This window comes from Peromyscus leucopus, chromosome 5 (assembly GCF_004664715.2).
Source record: "Peromyscus leucopus breed LL Stock chromosome 5, UCI_PerLeu_2.1, whole genome shotgun sequence".
Lineage (NCBI taxonomy): Eukaryota > Metazoa > Chordata > Mammalia > Rodentia > Cricetidae > Peromyscus > Peromyscus leucopus.
The window spans coordinates 78,843,294-78,862,319 of record NC_051067.1 but is presented as its reverse complement, the minus strand read 5'-3'; the positions used below and the strand labels follow the sequence as shown (position 1 = coordinate 78,862,319).

At 53.3% G+C, this 19,026-nt stretch overlaps 1 protein-coding gene across 2 annotated transcripts in view; it reads left to right on the top strand.

Moving 5' to 3' along the window:
• Znf423 (zinc finger protein 423) overlaps positions 1–19,026 on the top strand; it is a 307,866-nt gene that overhangs the window by 273,872 nt on the left and 14,968 nt on the right. For both annotated transcript variants that reach the window (XM_028891830.1, XM_028891831.2), the window contains 2 exons: positions 3,719–3,850; positions 5,268–5,383. In XM_028891830.1, the coding sequence (XP_028747663.1) occupies positions 3,719–3,850; positions 5,268–5,383 (248 nt within the window). The remainder of the gene's footprint in view (positions 1–3,718; positions 3,851–5,267; positions 5,384–19,026) is intronic.

Below are 19,026 nucleotides of genomic sequence, written 5' to 3'. Positions count from 1 at the left end.
GAGCTATCATCTCGGCACGGCGCTCGTCCACAAAGCCCTCGGCTCCTCTTTTGGGTGACACAGTTTCAGCCTGAAAGGTTCCAGTGAGCTGACTTGGTTTTAAGCAAAAGCATATCCTATTATTTTTTTGAGAAATGAAGTGTAAAATTAACACTTATTATTCCTGAGCAAAGGAGAGGAAAAAGAAAAACAGGGGCTCTGGAAGCTTCATGCTTGCTGACTTGTTTGTCTGGTACATTGTGACTTTGTTTATTATTTGTTGTTTGTTTGTTTGTTTGTTTGTTTAACCATCGTAGAGGCAGGCTCTTGCTATGTAGCACCGGCTGGCCTTGAACTCCATATGTAGCCCAGGGTGGCCTTGACCTCACAGCAGTCCTCCCGAGTGCTGGAATTCAGGTGTATGCCACCATGCCCGGCTTATTTTCACTTTAAAAAAAAAAAAATTATACAAAATCAATAGCTTCCCTGTGCCAGCATGACTCACAGGGAGCCGGAGGAGGCAGATCTGAATTTCAGGGCGAGATCTGCATTTCACTTTACAAACGAGCGGGGCTGTGTAACTCACTTGAGGTGTTCAGGTCTCTCTTATGGATGCCTGTCATGTGCTATAAAAAAAAAGAATAGGGAGGATGGAAGTGATCGCAGCGAGTCTTAACTCACAAAGTCCCCCAGCTCCCGCACTGGGGCGGAGAGGCCCGAGAGCTCCCAGACAGCTTTGTCGTTCTGCTCCGAGGTGTGGTAAGCTCCGCGCAATCTTATATAATTCAGAAAAGTGATTCTCAGAGGATGCCGCTGTCTTGGGACAGAAGGAGAGGCTGTCGGAGCCTGGGGGTGAGAGTGAAGGCGGCTGGGTCTGCTGACAGTGGGTCATACGCACCACGCTTGCCAGCCAGCGGCGTTTGTCACACTAACTAGGACAGTCCCTCACCGCCTCCTGGCCCTCCCCCATTTCCGGGCTGGCTTTCTAGGCAGAGGTGCACTGGATGGGCACCCCAGGGAGTGCAGCCCACCCTGCCGTAGGGAGGAGCCCGGTTTGTGAAGACGAGCAAATCAAAGGCCGTGCTGAGGGGAAGACATTCCCAGGTCTGCGGGATCCCCCAGGCTCTTTGTCCCCCTCACACTCGGACTTTCTGCGTGTGTTATTCTTCCCCCTTCCCCAGGTCTGACTCTTTTAAGCACTTGGGGGAGATAGAGGAAAGGGTCCCAGACAGGCGTTGTCTGTCTGCTGGGCTTTTGATCTAATTAGCCCGGAACCTCACTTTGACACAGGTTTGGGCTGTGATTTGTCAGCCGTTTAGGCCCCCGCAAGCGGCTGGCGGCTCAGGGCCGCCTGACTGTGCACATATTTATGAACGCGGGTGCTGGGCGGAGCTGCCTCTGTGAATCAGAGGGGAGCGGCTGATGAATTGCTCGGCGCTCAGGAAACGGAAAGTGACTGTCAGACATGATTTCTCTGATTTATAAGTTGCAGGAGCCTTCTTTGTCCTCGCGGTGTTTGTATATCAGACGGCCCCAGCCCCGTGCACAGGCAAGCGGTGAAAGGCGCTGTTTGGAGTCAGAGCCGGCAGCCATCACTCATCCCCGCTGTAGAGCCAGCTCTAGCCAGACCGGGGCAGAGGCCCAGCTGGGCGCCTCGCCTCAGGACGGCTTCCTGAGCCCTGCTCTAGGTGGCCTGTGTGTTGCGAGCTACAAGACAGCCAGGCTGCAGCATCCTTGCCCACAGGTGCTGGGACTGGAAAGTCTTGGCTCCTGGAGCAGTGTGAGAGGGTGAGGTGGGGTGGGGGTGGGCCACACACGAGTGATAAGCTTTGTATCCTGCACAGAGCAACACCCCAATCTTAGCAAGTGACCTCATTCTCTGAACCCGTTTCTTCTTCCTGGAAATCCATTTCCTAGTCAGCCGCGCTGCTTCTGAGACTCCGCTGTTGGAAAGCTCTGCGGAAACCTCTCGCAGCTGTGGCTCTTACCCCGGCCTCAGTCGTGAACGGAGCCCCCCCGCTGCCGCCGCCGCCGCCACCGTCCGCCTATGGCAAGGCGGACGCACAGAAGGGTGGTTCTCATCCACTCTTGCGGGCATTCATTCATCCACACACCAGGCTCTGAGAAGCGTTGTTGGTGGAATGGGGAGGAGGGCAGGGCATGTTGGGGGGTCTTTAGAGGCAGCCCCCACACTGGAAGTCATCGCTAATTACAATGAGTATCTCCCCTGGGGGAGTGGAGGAGGTGCGCGGGGCCTTTGTGGCAAGCGTGCTGAGCCTGCCCCACGTCCCCAAACTTGTCAATGAGTCTCTCCTCCACTAGCGTGGAGGGAAGATCTGCTCGCATTTCTGCCGGGTGCACGTGGCCTAGTTGCTGGGGCTCCGGGGACACGACAAAAACCCGGCAGGTTCCAGCCACTGGGCTATGTGGGGCAGGCCCACCTGCACATCCGAGTGTGCGACTCAGCGGTGGGGGTGCCCAGGGTGTGGGGGACGAGCCGGGCCAGGGGAATGAGAGCCTGCTGTCCCAGTATTCCTGCCAGGGCCTGGGGACCCAGGGACTCGCCAGGAGGCTCAGCCCATCTGTGTCTGTGGCTTGCCACCAGCAGGGCCCCTCTGCTACCTAATTCTTGCCTTTGAGGGCAAATCAGAGCACCTGGCACCTTTGGTGAGCCCAGTTCCCCCGGGGAGCCGAGGGAGGGCTGTGTCCTTGGCTGTCCCAGATTGCATTTTTGCCAAAACAGCCATGCCCAGCAGTAAACACTAATTGAGCACTGGCTGTGTGCTGTGTGCTGCTTTATATAAATTAACTCATTAATTCATACCTTGACTATAAGAGGGAGGATGATACTGAGGGCTTCTAAGAGAGGATACCGAGGCACACTGAGGTACTCAAGTAAGGGAGCCCGCCCCTCCTCTGACCACTGGGCTGAATGCATGGGTCTCAGCTCAAGCCCAGCAAGGGAGCAGGCAGGACACGGTCCTCGACTCATTCCTCTCTCTGGGCACCACTGAGTGAAGGCGTAGCTGTTGTAGCAGCTCCCACATGGGAGCATTTGTTCTGGTAGGAAGCAGATCGAAGAATCTGCCCATTCTTGCGACCCACAGCACAGGCAGCTCTTTCCACGAAAGAGCCAGCTTGCTTGTTGCTACTTCTTCTAGGGTCTCACCAAACTCCCTCATCCACTTTCTCCCACTCTGTCCCTCTCGGGTCCCTCCCTTCTGGAGTAACCCCCACACCCAGCTTACCAACCAATGCTCCACGCCCTCCATCCCCACTGGAATGAGGGAAAGACATTATCTCGTTCGTTCTCTGAAGAATGCATAGCTCATTCTAGCCAGTTCCTGGCACATCGAGCACACTCCATGAATATGCAATTGGATTTTTAAAGACCTGGTTACTCTCTTCACCATCGAGTACCCAGCGTGCCCCGCTTTCGGCAGGATCTCAGAACTCAAGCTGTTGAACATGGCTTGTGACCAGAGGAAAAACCACGAGGCCTACATCTAAACCCAAGGCCTGGATGCTGCAAGAGTCAGGACTGGGCCATCCCAATCCGAGAGATGGCTTGTGTCTGTGGTCCCTGCACCAGCTTCCGTTCCAGTGACCAGGGATGCACTAGCGCAGGGTGACCTGCAGCTGGGGTGGGGTGTCGTGGGGAGTCTCAGGAGCGGTGCAGGGTGCCTCGGCGCTGGTTGTTGCTGTGTGAGGTCACTGAAGTTGTCACTTTCCCTTGCAGAGGAAGGCATTAACCACGAGTGTAAGCTGTGCAACCAGATGTTCGACTCCCCAGCCAAGCTCCTCTGCCACCTCATCGAGCACAGCTTCGAGGGCATGGGTGGTACTTTCAAGTGCCCCGTGTGCTTCACAGGTATGGTACCCATGTGGGCCTGACAAGGATGCATGGGAGTGGGGAGGAACCTGCCTTGTATTGTGGCCGGAGCCCAGCCTCTCAGCACCCCCCTCCCCTTTGAAGCCCTGTCTCCCTGAATAGCAAGCTGACCCATAGCTCATCTGTCCCTTCCTCTTGGGTAGCTTGGGTGACACCTTTCCTGTCCTTCCTCCTGCTGCAGCCGAGCGGCTGTCCACGCCAGCCTCGGCATCTCTGTTGCTGTTAGTCAGCCCCTTCCTGGGTTCCTCCATGCTCCGTGGAGCCCTGAGCTCCATCCAGCATCAGTGGGGGCCGCTCTGTACACTCTCCACTTGCAGCCTCTGAGCCCCCTGTCCCAGCCAGGCTTCAACCAAGCAGCTTGAGGGCAGCTTTGTTGGCCAAGTCTCCAGCCCCCAGGCTGGCTGCCAGCCCCAGCAAGTGAGCGGCTGTCCCGGCCTGAGGCACATCTCGGGGGGCTTTGCTGGCCCCCTCCTGCCGCCCAGATGGCAGCCGGTGTGCACAGGGAGCAGGCTCTCCGGCCTCCCTGACATCTGTTGTCTACCGCTGCGGGAAGCCCACCCCAGGGGGGCGCCTGGCAGGAGGCTCTCTCTGAAGTGCTCACGTCCCAGACACACAGCTGCTTTGGGTGACCTCCTGGGTGTGCCCAGGACTGGGCTACCACGGAGACTGCTGCCACTGGGAAGGAAAGCCACCGCTGTGACCTGCTCATGACACACATGTGTATGCGCATGCCTCTAGGGGCCCAGCCACCACGGAACACCCTGGTCCCTCCCCCAGCTCAGGATCCCCTGCCCATCTGTTAGCATTGTGTGCAAGGATGCAGACAGTAACCCTGACGACCAGAGAGAGCAGTGGTCCATGGGGTTGACGAACTGCTTGGTACCAGGCACTGTGCTATGCTGACCTAATTCCAATCTTATCTCGGCAACCTGCTTGCAGTGGGACCTTGGGCAAGTCATTCAACGTTCCTGGAGCCTTGGTTTTCTTCTCTCTCAGACGGGATAACAATGACTGCCTTGCAGTGTGAAGGCATTCGGCTGATAGAGGATACAGTCACCGTCTTTAACATGCACTTCTTCATTATTTTTTAGACACCTCACTCATATTTGCCCATATGTCCCTCCTAGATAGCCAGTGAGGTGTTTACTACAGTTAACGCCAGTGTTCCAAGGAAGGTACAGAGCCCAGAGAGCTTAATTGTCTTTCCCAAGGTTGCACAGCTCCCAAGTGGCAAAACTTAGCTTATCCACTTCAGTGTCCTCTGATAGGGACTAATGCTCCCAGAAGTAGCCCATGGTCAACCCTACGCATGCCTGGGTGATCCCTACTTTTGAGAGGTGGTGGGCTGTGGCCGAGGCTGGTCTCTGACTGTCTGTGTGTGTGTGTGTGTGTGCAGTCTTCGTCCAGGCCAACAAGCTACAGCAGCATATCTTCGCCGTGCATGGGCAAGAGGACAAAATCTACGACTGCTCGCAGTGCCCACAGAAGTTCTTCTTCCAGACAGAGTTGCAGGTGAGTGTGCCAGCCCCACGGCACCAGCGGCTGCCCTCTTGACCAGCTAGCCTAGCGTGTGCCAGCCTGTGGATTCTTGGGGGAGCCTACAGAAGGAGGCTGAGCCTGGAGCAGGAGACTCCAGCTTATACCCATCATGCTTCCGAGTGGGCCCCTTCCTTCTGTTCCCCACTCAGATTATCTGATAGTATTTGGCTGGGTTTGGCTTTGTGGCTGGAGGCCTATGTGGCTGCTCATGCAACCTGAATTCAGCTCTGCCCAGGCGATTGGAGTATAAAAAGGAGTGGAGATCTATTGGCTCCAGCTCAGAGGAAGGGCAACAAGTACTGAGGCCAGTGTGGCCCTCAGGAGGCCACAGGGGTCTCCACCAGTTGTCTTGATCCTCCAGAATCTGCCATAGCCAAGGGATCCTCATGCAGAGCGCCACTGGATGGACACCTGCAACCCTGCCCTTGAGTCCCATGGGCCTCCTTCTCTTTTTACTTGGCATTGATTTTCTGAAGATCTGGATCTGGATCTGGATCCAGAATTTTCTGTCCCACTGTTTTTTCCAGGAAATTCTTATTAACATGAAAGAGTGCACATGCCCACCAGAAATACCACTCATGTGCACACGAAAGTCATGCCTTGTAATAGCGTCACTATGTGAAGGAGAGTTCCTCCCACCCATGCACCATCATTGGCACTGGCAGTGCATACACTGAGGGGTGGCAGACTCATACAGCTCAGCACTGCAGTCCCAGGGACCGGACTCCCATCCACTGGAACCAAGGCACACGGATGCTCAGCAATGCTGCCCACTGGGACTCACTGCTATCAGTAACAGTAGGGGAGGTCAGCTTGCAGCAGCGGCATCCTTGAGATTACTGTAGCCTGGAACAAAGGCTTATTTGTCGTTCATGTGGCAGATCCAGGCAGAGTTCATGGTATTTGGTGACCTGTGCCCACAGAGGGTCCATGCCCATCTATGTTTCCATGGTCACCATGCAGAGAGGAGGAGGAGGAGGGAGGGGTAATAAGTACGCCAGCTCTTCCCCCTTCCACTGGGAAGCGAAGCAATCAGCTTCTCCACACAAGCTACACCGCCACTCCATGCTCGGATTCCTGAGGGCGGGACCGAGCGTCACTGTCTGAATGCACAGGTCAGGGAGCTGAGGCTGCTGAGGAAGCAGAAGGGAGCTGGCGTGTGACAAGATCCCTGAAGATATGCCTTGTGCTCACAGGTGGATCAGCCCGCAGGGCAACACTTACCTCATACCTGTGCAGTACTGTGCCTGCACCCAGTGACCTTCCACCCACCCAGAGCAGGAGGCTGACAGTCACCCATCACTTTCCTAGGCCGCCTTCTTCTCCTCCTCCTCCTCCTCCTCCTTCTTTTTCTTTTTCTTCTTCTTCTTCTTCTTCTTCTTCTTCTTCTTCTTCTTCTTCTTCTTCTTCTTCTTCTCCTTCTTCTCCTTCTCCTCCTCCTCCTCCTTCTCCTCCTGCTGCCTCTGCTTCTGCTTCTTCTGCTTCTTTTTTGATTTTTTGAGACAGAGTTTCTCCGTGTAGTTTTGGTGCCTGTCCTGGATCTTACTGATATAGACCAGGTCTGGTATAGACCAGGCTGGCCTCGGACTCACAGAGATCTACCTGGCTCTGCCTCCCGAGTGCTGGGATTAAAGGTGTGCATCACCACCGGCCTGGGCCTTCTTCTTGAGGCTACAGATCACCCTGTCTGCATAATGGTTGAAAATAGACCCAGGAAAAATGCAAACGGGAATTTGCCATTGGCTCGCTGAGTCCTGATTGAGCTCAGCTCTGGCTGAGTGACAAGGCTTTGAAGAGTACTGGGTTCTTTTCTTTTTGGCAAACCCTCTGAGCTCCTGTACATTCTTATATTGTTCCTGTGGCCTTCACTCCCTCCCCAGTGTGGATGAGTTAGGCATCCAGTTAAACAGAGTAGGCCAGGGAGGGGCTCCACTTCCAGGAGACCACCATCAGTGGAGGCTCAGGTCCTTCTTGCTGTCTTGGGTCCGTACTCTGAGCCTCTGTGCTGAGGATATTGAGGAGCCAGTCCGAAGGACCAGGGCTAGCAACCAAATCATACTGGGCAGCCTGGGAAGCTGCCTCGTCCGCCTGGCAGCACATGCCCCTTCTCCCAAATACAGCTTTCACAGCCTGTCCTACCCTACCTGCCTTACATGTGTGGCCCATCTATCAGAGTAGGCCAGGATCCCCTGAAGGATGAAGCTTTCTGTAACCCAACAGGACAGGCTGCTTAAGAACACCTTAGTGTGTCTAAAGCACTGTTGTTAGTACATCAAGTCACAGTTGCTATACACCTCTCCTTTCTTACTCCTGGCTGGCTTTGTCCTCTTCCGTTGTCCCAGACCCACGAGGGGAACAACTGCTCTCTTCTCATTGGCTTTAAGACTTCTCCCTGAGGGTCTGGAAGATGTGGTTCACTGGGTAAAGTGCTTGCTACGTATATGTGATGCTCTGGCTTCGCAATTCCCAAAACTCTTGTAAAGTCAGGTGCTGTAGCTCATACCTGTAATCCTGTTGCTTCAACAGTGAGATGGGAGGTGAGGACGGGAGAATCCCTGGACGCTCTCTCACGGGAGAGCTAGCCTGGTGTATGCAGCAACACACAACCAAGAGACCCCCTCAATGTGGAAGATGAGGACAGACACCCAACTTTCTTCTCTGGTCTTTACATTTGCACCAGACATGCATCATGCATGTTCTCTCTCTCTCTCTCTCTCTCTCTCTCTCTCTCTCTCTCTCTCTCTCTCTCTCTCTCTCTCTTTCTCTCTCTCCCTCCCTCCCTCCCTCCCTCTCTCTCTCTCTCTCTCTCTCTCTCTCTCTCTCTCTCACACACACACACACACACACACACACACACAGAATGTGTGCTCGTGAGGGTGGGAAGGGAGAGATACATAATAAATAGTAAGTAAATAAACAAACAAACAAACAAGTTCCTCCCTGAAAGAGGAGACTCTGTTCCCGTTTCTGTGGCACATCAGTGGCACCATGGGAACTAGCTTGACTTCCTGAATGTACAGGTATTGGGAAACTAGGGTAACATACTGTGCCTCACTTTGCCTCTGCCTAACCTTGGGCTAAGGACCAACCCAAGAATAACCAAGCCTATAATCCTAGCTGTTCAGAAAGCTGAAGCAGGAAGATCAAAAGTTCAAGGCCAGCCTGGGTAAGTTAGACCTTGCCTTAAATAAGATTTTAGAGACTGGGGATGTAGCTCAGTGGTAGAGTGCTTTCTAGCATGCACAAGTCCTGGGACCCATCTCCAGCACTACCAAAAGGGAAAAGAGGTCCCTAGAAGCCACTGGTTCCCTGGTCACCCTAATAACCTTTGAGTGGAATCCTCAAGCACAAGAACCTCCCTAAATTATAGCCTTAACAAGTTACTATTTTCTGCAATTAATTATTTTAATTACAGACCATTTAAATGGGAAGTGTAGCAACACTAAATCTATGCAAATAATGGCTTTCGTTAAGTAACTTGAATAGCAATTTTCTGGGTTTGAGGAGGGTGTTCAGGCCCCACGATTTCATCGCCATTAACTGAAGCTGGTCTGGATTGTCCTGTTTGTGTGAAGAAAGCGAGGCTGAGGGTTCTCCTGAGTGCCATGTAAGAACCTGTGGAGCCACAGACAGTGAGGCCAGCCAGGACGCCCGCCTTGGCTGGGCCTCAACTGCCTCTTGGGACCACATGATGTTGAGTCAGGAGGCTCTCCGAAGCTAGAGTCGGTGGGCCAAGAGGACTTGAGGAGAAGATGCACAGTGTAGGTCTGAGCAGGACTGGAATGTTCTCCTGTGGGGCCAGAAGGGTGACAGCGCTGGACGCCTGCAGGCTTGTTCTGCGTCTGCCTCTGAAGAGCGGGTGCCTTCATAGGGCTCGGTTGCCAGAAAGGGAAGTGCAAACTTACTTCCTCCGAGTTCCCCTTGCTCTGCTGAGATTGAGTCAAAGGACTTGGGATAAACTGTGTTTATGCATGGCTGGGAGCATGAGAGGAGACGACGGGGCGTTGCTCATCTCTGTGGTGCGTGTGTGTGGAGGGCTCAGTGTGTACCTAGTACCAGTTCTAGGGCTAAAGTTTAGTTGGTGAGCAGGCAAGCTTCTGTGGCAGAGAGCCATGTGTGCAAGGGTCTGCGGCTGTTATGAGATGTGTGTCCAGCTGGGGCAAGAGCAGGCAGAGCCCAGCCCAAGCAAAGGGCGGGGCCTAGTGGGCAAGGAGGAGCAGCTGGAGCACAGGTGAAGGCAGGGTCGCGGAGGTTCGGCTCCACTTCCGTTGTGGTAGGAGCCCAAGCAGGAGAGAAGGCTGATTTACATCCTAAATCCAGATTTTTGAAACTGTGCTTTGGAAAGACACTGCCGAGAGAATGGGAAGCCACGGGCTGGGAAGAGGTCCTTGCCCATCACAGGGCTGACGGGCAATGTTGGACGAATGTGTAAGGAACTCTAAAACTCAATGAAATGAGCAAAACCTTTTGACAGGCAGGTCTCCCGGAGAAGATGAATGTCAGTTGTGCCAGGAAGGAGTAGAGAAAGCCACAGTGTGATGCCACCCACAATACCAGAGTGGCTGAAGCCAGGCCAATACAGAAAGCTGGGCGCCTGTCTGGGGCCTGGGGCCTGAGAGCCAGGAACTCTGGCACCCCGCCGCGGGAATTCAACATGGTAGAGCCACAGTACAAAAAGAAAGTTAAGCACACAGCTGCCGTTCCCCAGAATCAATCCAGGGCGTTTGTCCAGAGAGAGAGGAGCTGAGATGACCCCCCCCACACACACACCCTACACTAGTAACTACAGCAGCCACGCTGGCAGCGGTCCCACAGTGAAAGCTCCCATTATTCACTCCTGGTGAGTGGGTGACACTTCCTGGACAGTGTCTATGCATGTTGAAATAACCTGGAGGGATTTCTCAGGCAGAGCAGGAGAGGTCAGACTCACAGGACTTGCCATGTGCATTCCGACATGACATTTTGGGAAAAACAAGAATGTTCCAGTACAGAAAGCAGACCAGTGTCAGTGCCTGTGGGTGGGCCAATGACAGGAGGGGACAAGAAGGACTTCTGTCACCGCCCCCAGGCACACACAGTACACTTGTGCGCTCAGGCCACATGCTGGGCATGGGGACCCAGGCTGACCTCAGGGAGTTTCCAGGAGCCCTTTGTCCCTAAGTGTTTGCAACTCTGGGGTGAAGAGGCTTCCCAGCAAGCTTCGGGGATCCCAAGCTTTGGGAAAAGGCATGATGTTTGATCGGCTACTCCTGATTTTCTTCTCTGGAGAGAGCTAAAGCCTCAGGGCGTTCTGGAAACCAAAGAGCAGGAGGTGACATTGGGTTCTTGGGGTCCTGTCCGCAAGAGCCAAGTGTCCCTTAGGCAGTGGGGCTCCATCTTCTCTGCAATCGCCTTGTGCTTTTCTTGTGTCTTCACCGTGCGGCCTGTGGCCGTTGGCTTCCTTATCTGTACAGTGCGGGGAGTCCGGTCCTTCCGCGCAGAAATGCCTGGCACAAGGTGGACACAGGAAAGACCATGCGGTCAATGGTCTGACCATTGTTTTCTGCAGTTCCCTTTTAGGCAATTTGAAGGTCGTATGGATTTGTAAGGTCCCTTCCCTCTTGGAGTTCTATTTTCTGAGCTGGAACAAAGCAGGACTCTGAGAACTTCCATCTGAGGCAACCACACTAGCCTGAATGCTGTGTGCAGCAGACGGCCATGTTGAGGCTTGGAGAGAAGCATTGAGATCAGGGGGTCGGGAGGACATGGCTATAGGCCCCCCTGCCTCCATTTCCTGTGACCCTGGCCTTTTCTCTGGCTCAGCAGGGGCAGGATGGAGATATGATTAGGGAATAAGACACTCGGAAAATGCCAGGGCTGTTGGCCTTGTGTTCACAGCCGCAGGCCTCAGCAGATGAAGGCCTGGGGCCCTTTCGGCCCCTTGCCAGGGTAAGCCAACCCAAAGGAAGGGGCGGCAGACTCTGCCCGCCCAGCCCAGCTGTCTCCACATCCCCTTGGGCACCTCTGTGCCCTCTAACAGAGCACGGATGGCATGCCCTTCCCCTCTTCGGGGTTGCTCTGCCTTCTGCTCTTCACCGGGATGCCTGGGCCAGTGCACTGCTACCAAGCCTCCAGGGCTGGGCTCTGACGGTGGCCACGTCCCTGAGTGGGCTGAACAACAGTGGTGACAAACTCTTGCTTCCTTCCTGCCGTGACCCAACCCTGTCTCTAGCAGTTGGCATAGTTTGTCTCAGCACAGCCTTGAGTTGCTCCAGACATGGAGTACATGTGTACAGACATGTACAGAAACGGAAACTGAGGCTCCGGGAGGTTTGGGAGTTTTGTCTGAGGTCACAAGTAAGTGACAGAAGTCCCCCCCCCAAACCAGATTGTCTTTGCTACTGAGGCAAACAGAAACCCTCCAAAGTTTAAATAAATTGCCATTTATATGAGCTAATAGATTTAAATGAGGCCTGCAGTGCTGAACTATAAAAAGCCTTGTTGTCAGGGGACCCAGAACTATTTTAGTAGTTGGGCCAAGCAGGTAGCAGGAGGGGCAGTAACAGGGGATGGAAAAGAAAGCGCTCCTGGGCGAGCTAGGTGGGGAGGCTGTTGGTGGGGCTGCCCTGCCAGAGCCAGGCCTGGCAGGCTCAGGCTGGAGGCCTGCAGAGGAGCCACGGGGTGGCTTCTGTTAAGGCTGGGCTGTGGAGAAGAGGGGATAACTCTGCCATGGTGAATGCAGTGCCTGAGACCTCCTGCTTCTTGGTACTGCTTGTCCGGCTTCTTACAGTGTTCAGGACTTGTGTGGTTCTGTCACACTGTGGGTGGAGTTGTAGAGCTGTAACTTCTTTTTCTTCCAAAGTAACGCTCTGGCATTTTGAGCTGGTGGGGACAACCACCTGCCTGGGCACTTGTAGTTCATGACATGTGCACTCACGTGTGCGCCTGTGCACGCACGCGCGTGCACGCGCGCGCGCGCGCGCACACACACGTTCACATGGCTATACACACACACTTCTTGGTGGACTGGGCAGGGGGAAGGAACTATGGGCCTTCTCCGTGTCCTGGACTCTTGAGGCCCTCAGTGACAAAGCCAGGGGCCGTAGGAAGTGATTCCGAGCTGGCCCGCGGCGGCCAAGCGGCCAGCACAGCACCGAGCGGGCCTGTTTAAAGGATTAGCTCACGCTGTTTGCTTGTGTGTGCCTAATCATGCCGCTTCCAGCGAAATGATTACAATTGATTAAAAGCAGAGCTGGTGCTCTAACAAGCAACCCGGAGCAGGCTGATGGTGAGAACCCTGCCCTGCCAGGCTGGATCCTGGTGCCCAGCCAGGGGGAGGTGTCTGTGAGCCAGGGGTGTGGTCTGAGTTCTGCTGGGACCCTTCTTGCCCAGTCCCTTCTCCCATTTTCATTTATCACACACTCACAACCTGGTGACATTTCCGCAGCCTCAGGTGAAGCTGGGACACAAACAGGACTTTACCCACACAGGTAATATTCTGTGGGAGATACAGTAAGCCAGTAAGTTCATGAATTGTATTGTGATGGAGGTAGTGTAGAGGTGTGCTCGCTCTCTCTCTCTCTCTCTCTCTCTCTCTCTCTCTCTCTCTCTCTCTCTCTCTCTCTCTCTCTCTCTCCCTCTTTCTCTCTCAGAGAAAGTTAAGGCTGAACAATTGGATTGGATGGTCAAGAAAGGTTAACATTTCATCCCAGACCTGAAGTGGAGAAGGCAGGGTGAGGCATCTGCCCATCTTCCCGCTGGAACACCCTTCCTTGCCCTTCTTTAACCCTGCCCAAGTGGCCCCATCTCTGGGATGCTCTCCCTCATCTTCCCTCTGGCTTTTCCAGTCCTTGATTTAGCTCTAGACTCCTTTGCCAATACGAGTTAGAAATAACCCGTATATTCCTGATTTCTTGTGCAAATGTGAGATTTTAGAGGATGAAGACTTCTGCCACCCACCCACCCATCCATTAACCCACTTTCTAGTCGTCTTCCTGCCCATCTCCTACTCTCCATCGTCCACCATAGATCTGCCACCTATCCACGTATTAATCCACCTATCACCCCTCTATTCACTCCTCCACCAATCTTATCTACTCACCACATTTGTCTTCCTACCTGTTTCACCCATCATCCATCCATCCACTTATGCACCCATCACACATCCATGTATTCATCCATCCATCCATCCATCCATCCATCCATCTATCCACCTACTCTCCCTCCATCCCTTTCTCCTCCCTCCACCCATCCACCTACCCATACACTTATCCTCCCATTACAACCTACCTACCCATTCATTCATTGACAGATCCATCCATCTATCCATCCATCCATCCATCCATCCATCCATCCATCCATCCATCCACCTATCCATCCATCCACCTATCCATCTCCCCACTCATCTCCTCTACATTGTCCATCTACCAATGCATCTACCCACCCACCCATTCATTAGCCTGTCTACCCACCCACAACGTGCTCACCTACGCCTCACCCATCCATCTATCCATCCATGCATCCACACACCCACCCATCCACCTATTCATCCATCCATCCACCCACCCACTCACTCATTTACCTCTACATCCACCATCTACCTACACAGTCATCCAACATCTTTTCATCCATCCCTTCCTTTTTTTTCTCCCATATATTTTACTATATGTTTTGAACACTTGGGAAGTAGGAAGGAGAACACAAGCAGAAAAAGAACGAGAGAGAGAGAGAGAGAGAGAGAGAGAGAGAGAGAGAGAGAGAGAGAAGGCAGGCTATAGTCTGCAGATGCTGAGCCCGCTCTCGGAGCCCCTGTCTGATAAGATGGGTAATGGAGGAACCACTTCCCTTGCTTCTTGGTGCTGCTGCTGCTGCTGTCAGATCCAGCCGGATAATTATAACTAATAATAATTAAAAAGTGAAAGTGCTGTAGGCATATGCTTAGCATTTGACTCGTTAGCTGCGCTTTCTGTGACTAGCGTGCCTTCCTCTGTCTGCTTTAAAAATGGCCTGGCCCTGGGCACCTCATCACTGAAGGGAGAACAGAGCTTGGCCTTGGCTGGGACTGGGATGGGGGAACACCCCAGTGGCTCCTGGGAGTTTGATTCTGTTGCTAACACTGGAGTTGGTCACTCGTGAAGCCAGGAGCCCTGGGACCTAAGGGCCAAGCTGGCTGCTCGTCTCCTGGAGCCACCTTTCTTGGAGGCGTCATAGGCATTCCACCACCCTGGGTGCAGCTGCCACCTCTGCTGACAGGGACTGGTTCTGCTGCCTGGGGTAGAGAGGTTTCCGGAAGCCAGGACCCTTGGGGTTAGCATTAGTGACTTTCCAGTTAGGCCACTGTGTTCCCGCTAGGTCAGGAAGAACCCAGCACAGCTCATATCTGCCAGCCCTTGCAGCCCAGCCTGCCTTTGAATTCCAGCCCTGCTACCAAGCAGCTGTGTGACCCTGGAGCCTCAGGAGCCCAGCGAGAAAGTTTCTTCCCTGTGGAGTTTGGAGGGTCTGAAGGTAGTGTTGCCTACAAAGCCTCCATCGCCAAGTCTGCAGGCATTGGCCAGGGTTACCACTGTCGTCATCATCCCAACCATGGTCTGGGGGCCCAGGATCTTCTTAATTCAGTCCGTGAGTGGCACACCAATGTGTTCAGTGTTACCTCAGTGTTTGATGAGCACCTACTCTGTGCCACAGGAGTGTGTACAGGCAACAGAGACACACAAAGGCCTAGAGCCATGCACCTGCTGTGTGGAGGGGACAGTCCATTAGCAGGACTGGACCTTTCCTTCCTGCTTGCTGAGTGCAGAATGGTCATACAGGACTGCCTCACTGCCTCAGGCCCATGGGACAAAACTGCACAGCTCTAATGTACAACTGAAATCTCAAGAGCTCTGAAATTCCAGTGTTTTCGTGAGCCAGCACGATGTCACAAGTGTAAAATTCCACACCACAATTCCTTGTTTTAGGTAGAAAATTACTTTAAATTTATATAAAATTTCCTTTAGCATATACACAAAATACAAATGAATTTTGAGCGTGGACTTGAGTCCCATCTACAAGGGACTCTACATTATACATGTGCAGATATTCCAAGTTAAGAAAAACTCCAAAATGTGAAATGCTTCTTGTGACAAGCATTTTGGATAAAAGATCTCCAAAAATCCAAAACAGATTGATCAAATTAATCAATCAATAATCAAGCAGTTGAAGCCCTCAAAGGCGGCTGCATAGCTGGGCCCCACAGGACTCTCCAGGACACCTGGGCCCAGACCCTGCCTCCGCCCACTGCAGGTTACCTCTTGATGTCATCGGTGTCTGATGTCCGAGGGTACAAGGCCTCTCTATCCACTATAACGTGTCATCTCGTCACTGACCACAATTATTGTCATCCCTGCTATCACCACTGGGGTCAGCTACGTGTCCTGAGGGACTATGTGTGGCAGTTTGGGGGTCTGTATGCAGAGGAACCCAAAATGAACACCAGTTTCATCTTGAAGGAGCCTAGGGCGTGGGTCTGTGTCTATAATCTAGTGGAGTGTCTACTGGCTGGTATCCCAGGGCCAGCCCCTTCCCAGGGTTGCTCTCTGGGCCTCTTTGTCAGAGAGTTCACCCTAAGGCTGTGGGAAGTGAAGTACAGCCCTCAGGATGCCGGGATGGATCGAAGCCTTGTCTCCCATGAGGTCAGTTCTAAGGGTGAGGCTAGCAAAGAACGTAGCCACTGGGGCATGAGACTCCAGCTGCTCCAGCAGCCCTGGGCGCGTAAGGACTTGTGATAGTCACAGAAGGGGAGTGGAAGAGTAGTTGGAGCCTGTGGCCAGCTCTGCTTAGATGTCCTCTGGGCCCCAGGGTTTGGTCTAGCTGAACAATGAACCATGATGAGGCCCATGTGGGGACTGGGAGCCTCCCCAGAGGCTCAGCTTTGAGCAGAGATGGCATTCAGACTACGTCTTGGGCTGCCTGTTGGAGCCTGCCATTCATGTCCTGGGGCTGGGGCCAACCAACTTTCTGGGGGCACATGCCATCGTGACAGATGGGCATGGGGGACTGCCAGGAGCCGTGAGCCTGGACCATTACGTTATGCTAGAGGCACTCCAAGAACAGCCCTGACAGCCGCATTTTTGTCCTGCTGCCTAAAAACGCATACCGAGGCCCGTCGCGGCGCAGGCGGGTGTTTGCTCAGGGCAGACGCAAATGCCTTCGTTATGTGAGTTATGTAACAACTGAAGCGCAATACAAGTGCACGGCAGCTTGCGTGATGCAGATGTCGATGTGAGTTGCCCACTGCCCATGCACGGATCACGTGGCATGTGCCCCAGAAATATGGCCCGAAGAGCTGCCACAGAGACATGTAATGGCCAAGAGCCTGCCCCACGTGGACAGGACAGACAGGGTTGATCTAGCCCGCTATGAACCCAGGACAAGTGACATGGTCTAGGCAGTTGCGCTTCTAGTGTGACGGTTGCTCAAACTAGTACGTTTTGAGCTCACTTCGCGTGAGGCCAATGGCCATCCAGAAGCTCCTCTCTAAGGGCGACACATTGCACCGGTCTTTCACTAACATAGGAGGCTCTCACATCTGCGAGTCCCAGATATCCCAGGAAGGACGTGGTAAAGCGTGGACAGAATCCTGGGAGAAGCAGCACACTGTGGAGTTTTAGCGTTCAGCATCGCACGGTAGCACTTTCATACATGCTAGTTGTAGGAACCAGGATCGGAGCGCGCTAACTGCGCTGTGTAGACGGGCGCAATCGCGTAACACACTATCTCCAACTATTCTCACCACTCCCCCCTTCCTGTGACTATCACAAGCGTCCCTTATCGGACGGCCTCCAGGGCGCCTTGGGAGCAGCTTGGAGGATGAGTGGCTCACTGCCCCAGTGTGCCGTACGCTTCCTTTTTGCATTGGGTCGTATACAGGCCGTCGACAAACCACGCTTAGGAAACTGACGCTTGATGTCCATGGGGTATCGAGCCCAACCGCGCTTCCCGATTCCGCATTTCCGCGGTGAACGAGTTTCTAGAGGCCTTGGCAGATACTTGTGGTCAACTTCCCACACGTTAAGATGGATGAGAACTCAGTTAAGAACCTTAGTACAACAAGAGGACACAGAGCACGCAACCACTATGGGAAAGGGCTTGCGCCCAGCTGCGAAAGTTAGGGAGCCTCCCAGCGCTCATGTACGACGTCACTCCCCTACCCTCATATCAGTTGCTATAAGGAGCCACCAAGTTGCGGTCGCACACATCTACCGCCCTATGGCTTACCATGCGTAGAATGAAGAGTTTGAAGACGTGGGGTCAGCAATTGGTTACGCACAAGTATTACCGTAGCGAGTCCTGGTCTCGCTCGCTGATGGACTAGGTGTCCATCTCGCTCCAGGACACTAGAACTCTGGGCTTCCCGCTGTAGCTCACGACTCACGTTGCTCTGCCTCCATACCACCTCTTTACTTGCGAAGTGTGGCTGGTCCACCTTGCACCCTGCTATGGCACAGCTGTGGTCGTGCTGAAGACAGGCGAGCGCGCGCTATGGCGGACCACAACTACACCAGCTAGAGTCTGCCTGAGACAGGGGTGCTCCTGAGTGGATAGCATCGAGTTGTAACTCATTGGGGGATGCAGCAGTGAATAATTAACTTAGATATATTAGGAAAGAAAGTTAATGATTGAGAGAAATGGCGAAGTTGCCAATTTTCGCAGTACACGCCTACGCCGTCACACATCCAGCACGACTCGCATGAACACCCGCGAGTACGAGCAGACTAGAGGGTGGCAAAGTGGGAGGTAACCTGACGTGGGCCGAGGAAAGAGTCTCAAGTTTGTGCGTGTGTCTCAAGGGAGTGGACGCAGGTGCCTCATGGATGAGTAGCTTCCTGGGGGCCCACGGCCTTACTGTCCGACTCAGAGTTCCTAGACCTCATTAGAGAGCAAAAGCTGAGGGCTGGTCCAGTGGTTGGAACTCGGGTTCGCTGTTTTTTCGATTGTTAGAGGGTGATCAATCTGTTTGGGAGTTTACTCTATTGGTGAGTGATGTCGTGTCCTTTCTAGCGTCAGAAGCTAGACCTGTGTCGGACAACAACGAAAGGATGACATTGTTACACATGTCAATTGGAGTTGTTATCTAACGACAATGTGGCCAGCTCTTGCTCTAGCTGGCAAGACTCGAGAGATGAGGGTAAGCTCTGTTTTCTTCGTCAGTACAAAACGGGAGAATTTACGGATGAGAGGTGACACAGTGGTACGATGCTATAAGATCAGACGACCGTTTCTGCAATCACAGATAGCAGGGTACTCCCACATTTGTGTGTGGCAGTAACATGTGGCATTGGGTATTAACATAGGACCTGTGGAGAGGCTGGAGAGTCCTATATTTTTGGTGGAGTCGTTGTGATAAGTTCGATACTATAATTTAATCACGATTCTTCAGATAAAGTTTCTACCTAAAAAACACAAGGAATTTGTGGGTTGGGGGAGATGTTACAACATTGTGACATCGTCGCTCTGGCGACTCGCGGAATAACACTGGGAATTTGAGCTCTTGAGATTGTCGAGGGTTGGTATCATAGTAGAGCTGTGCAAGGTATAAGTGAATGTACGCGAAAAATGGGCGGTCTTAAGAGGTATGATCTTGAGGGGCAGTACTCAGG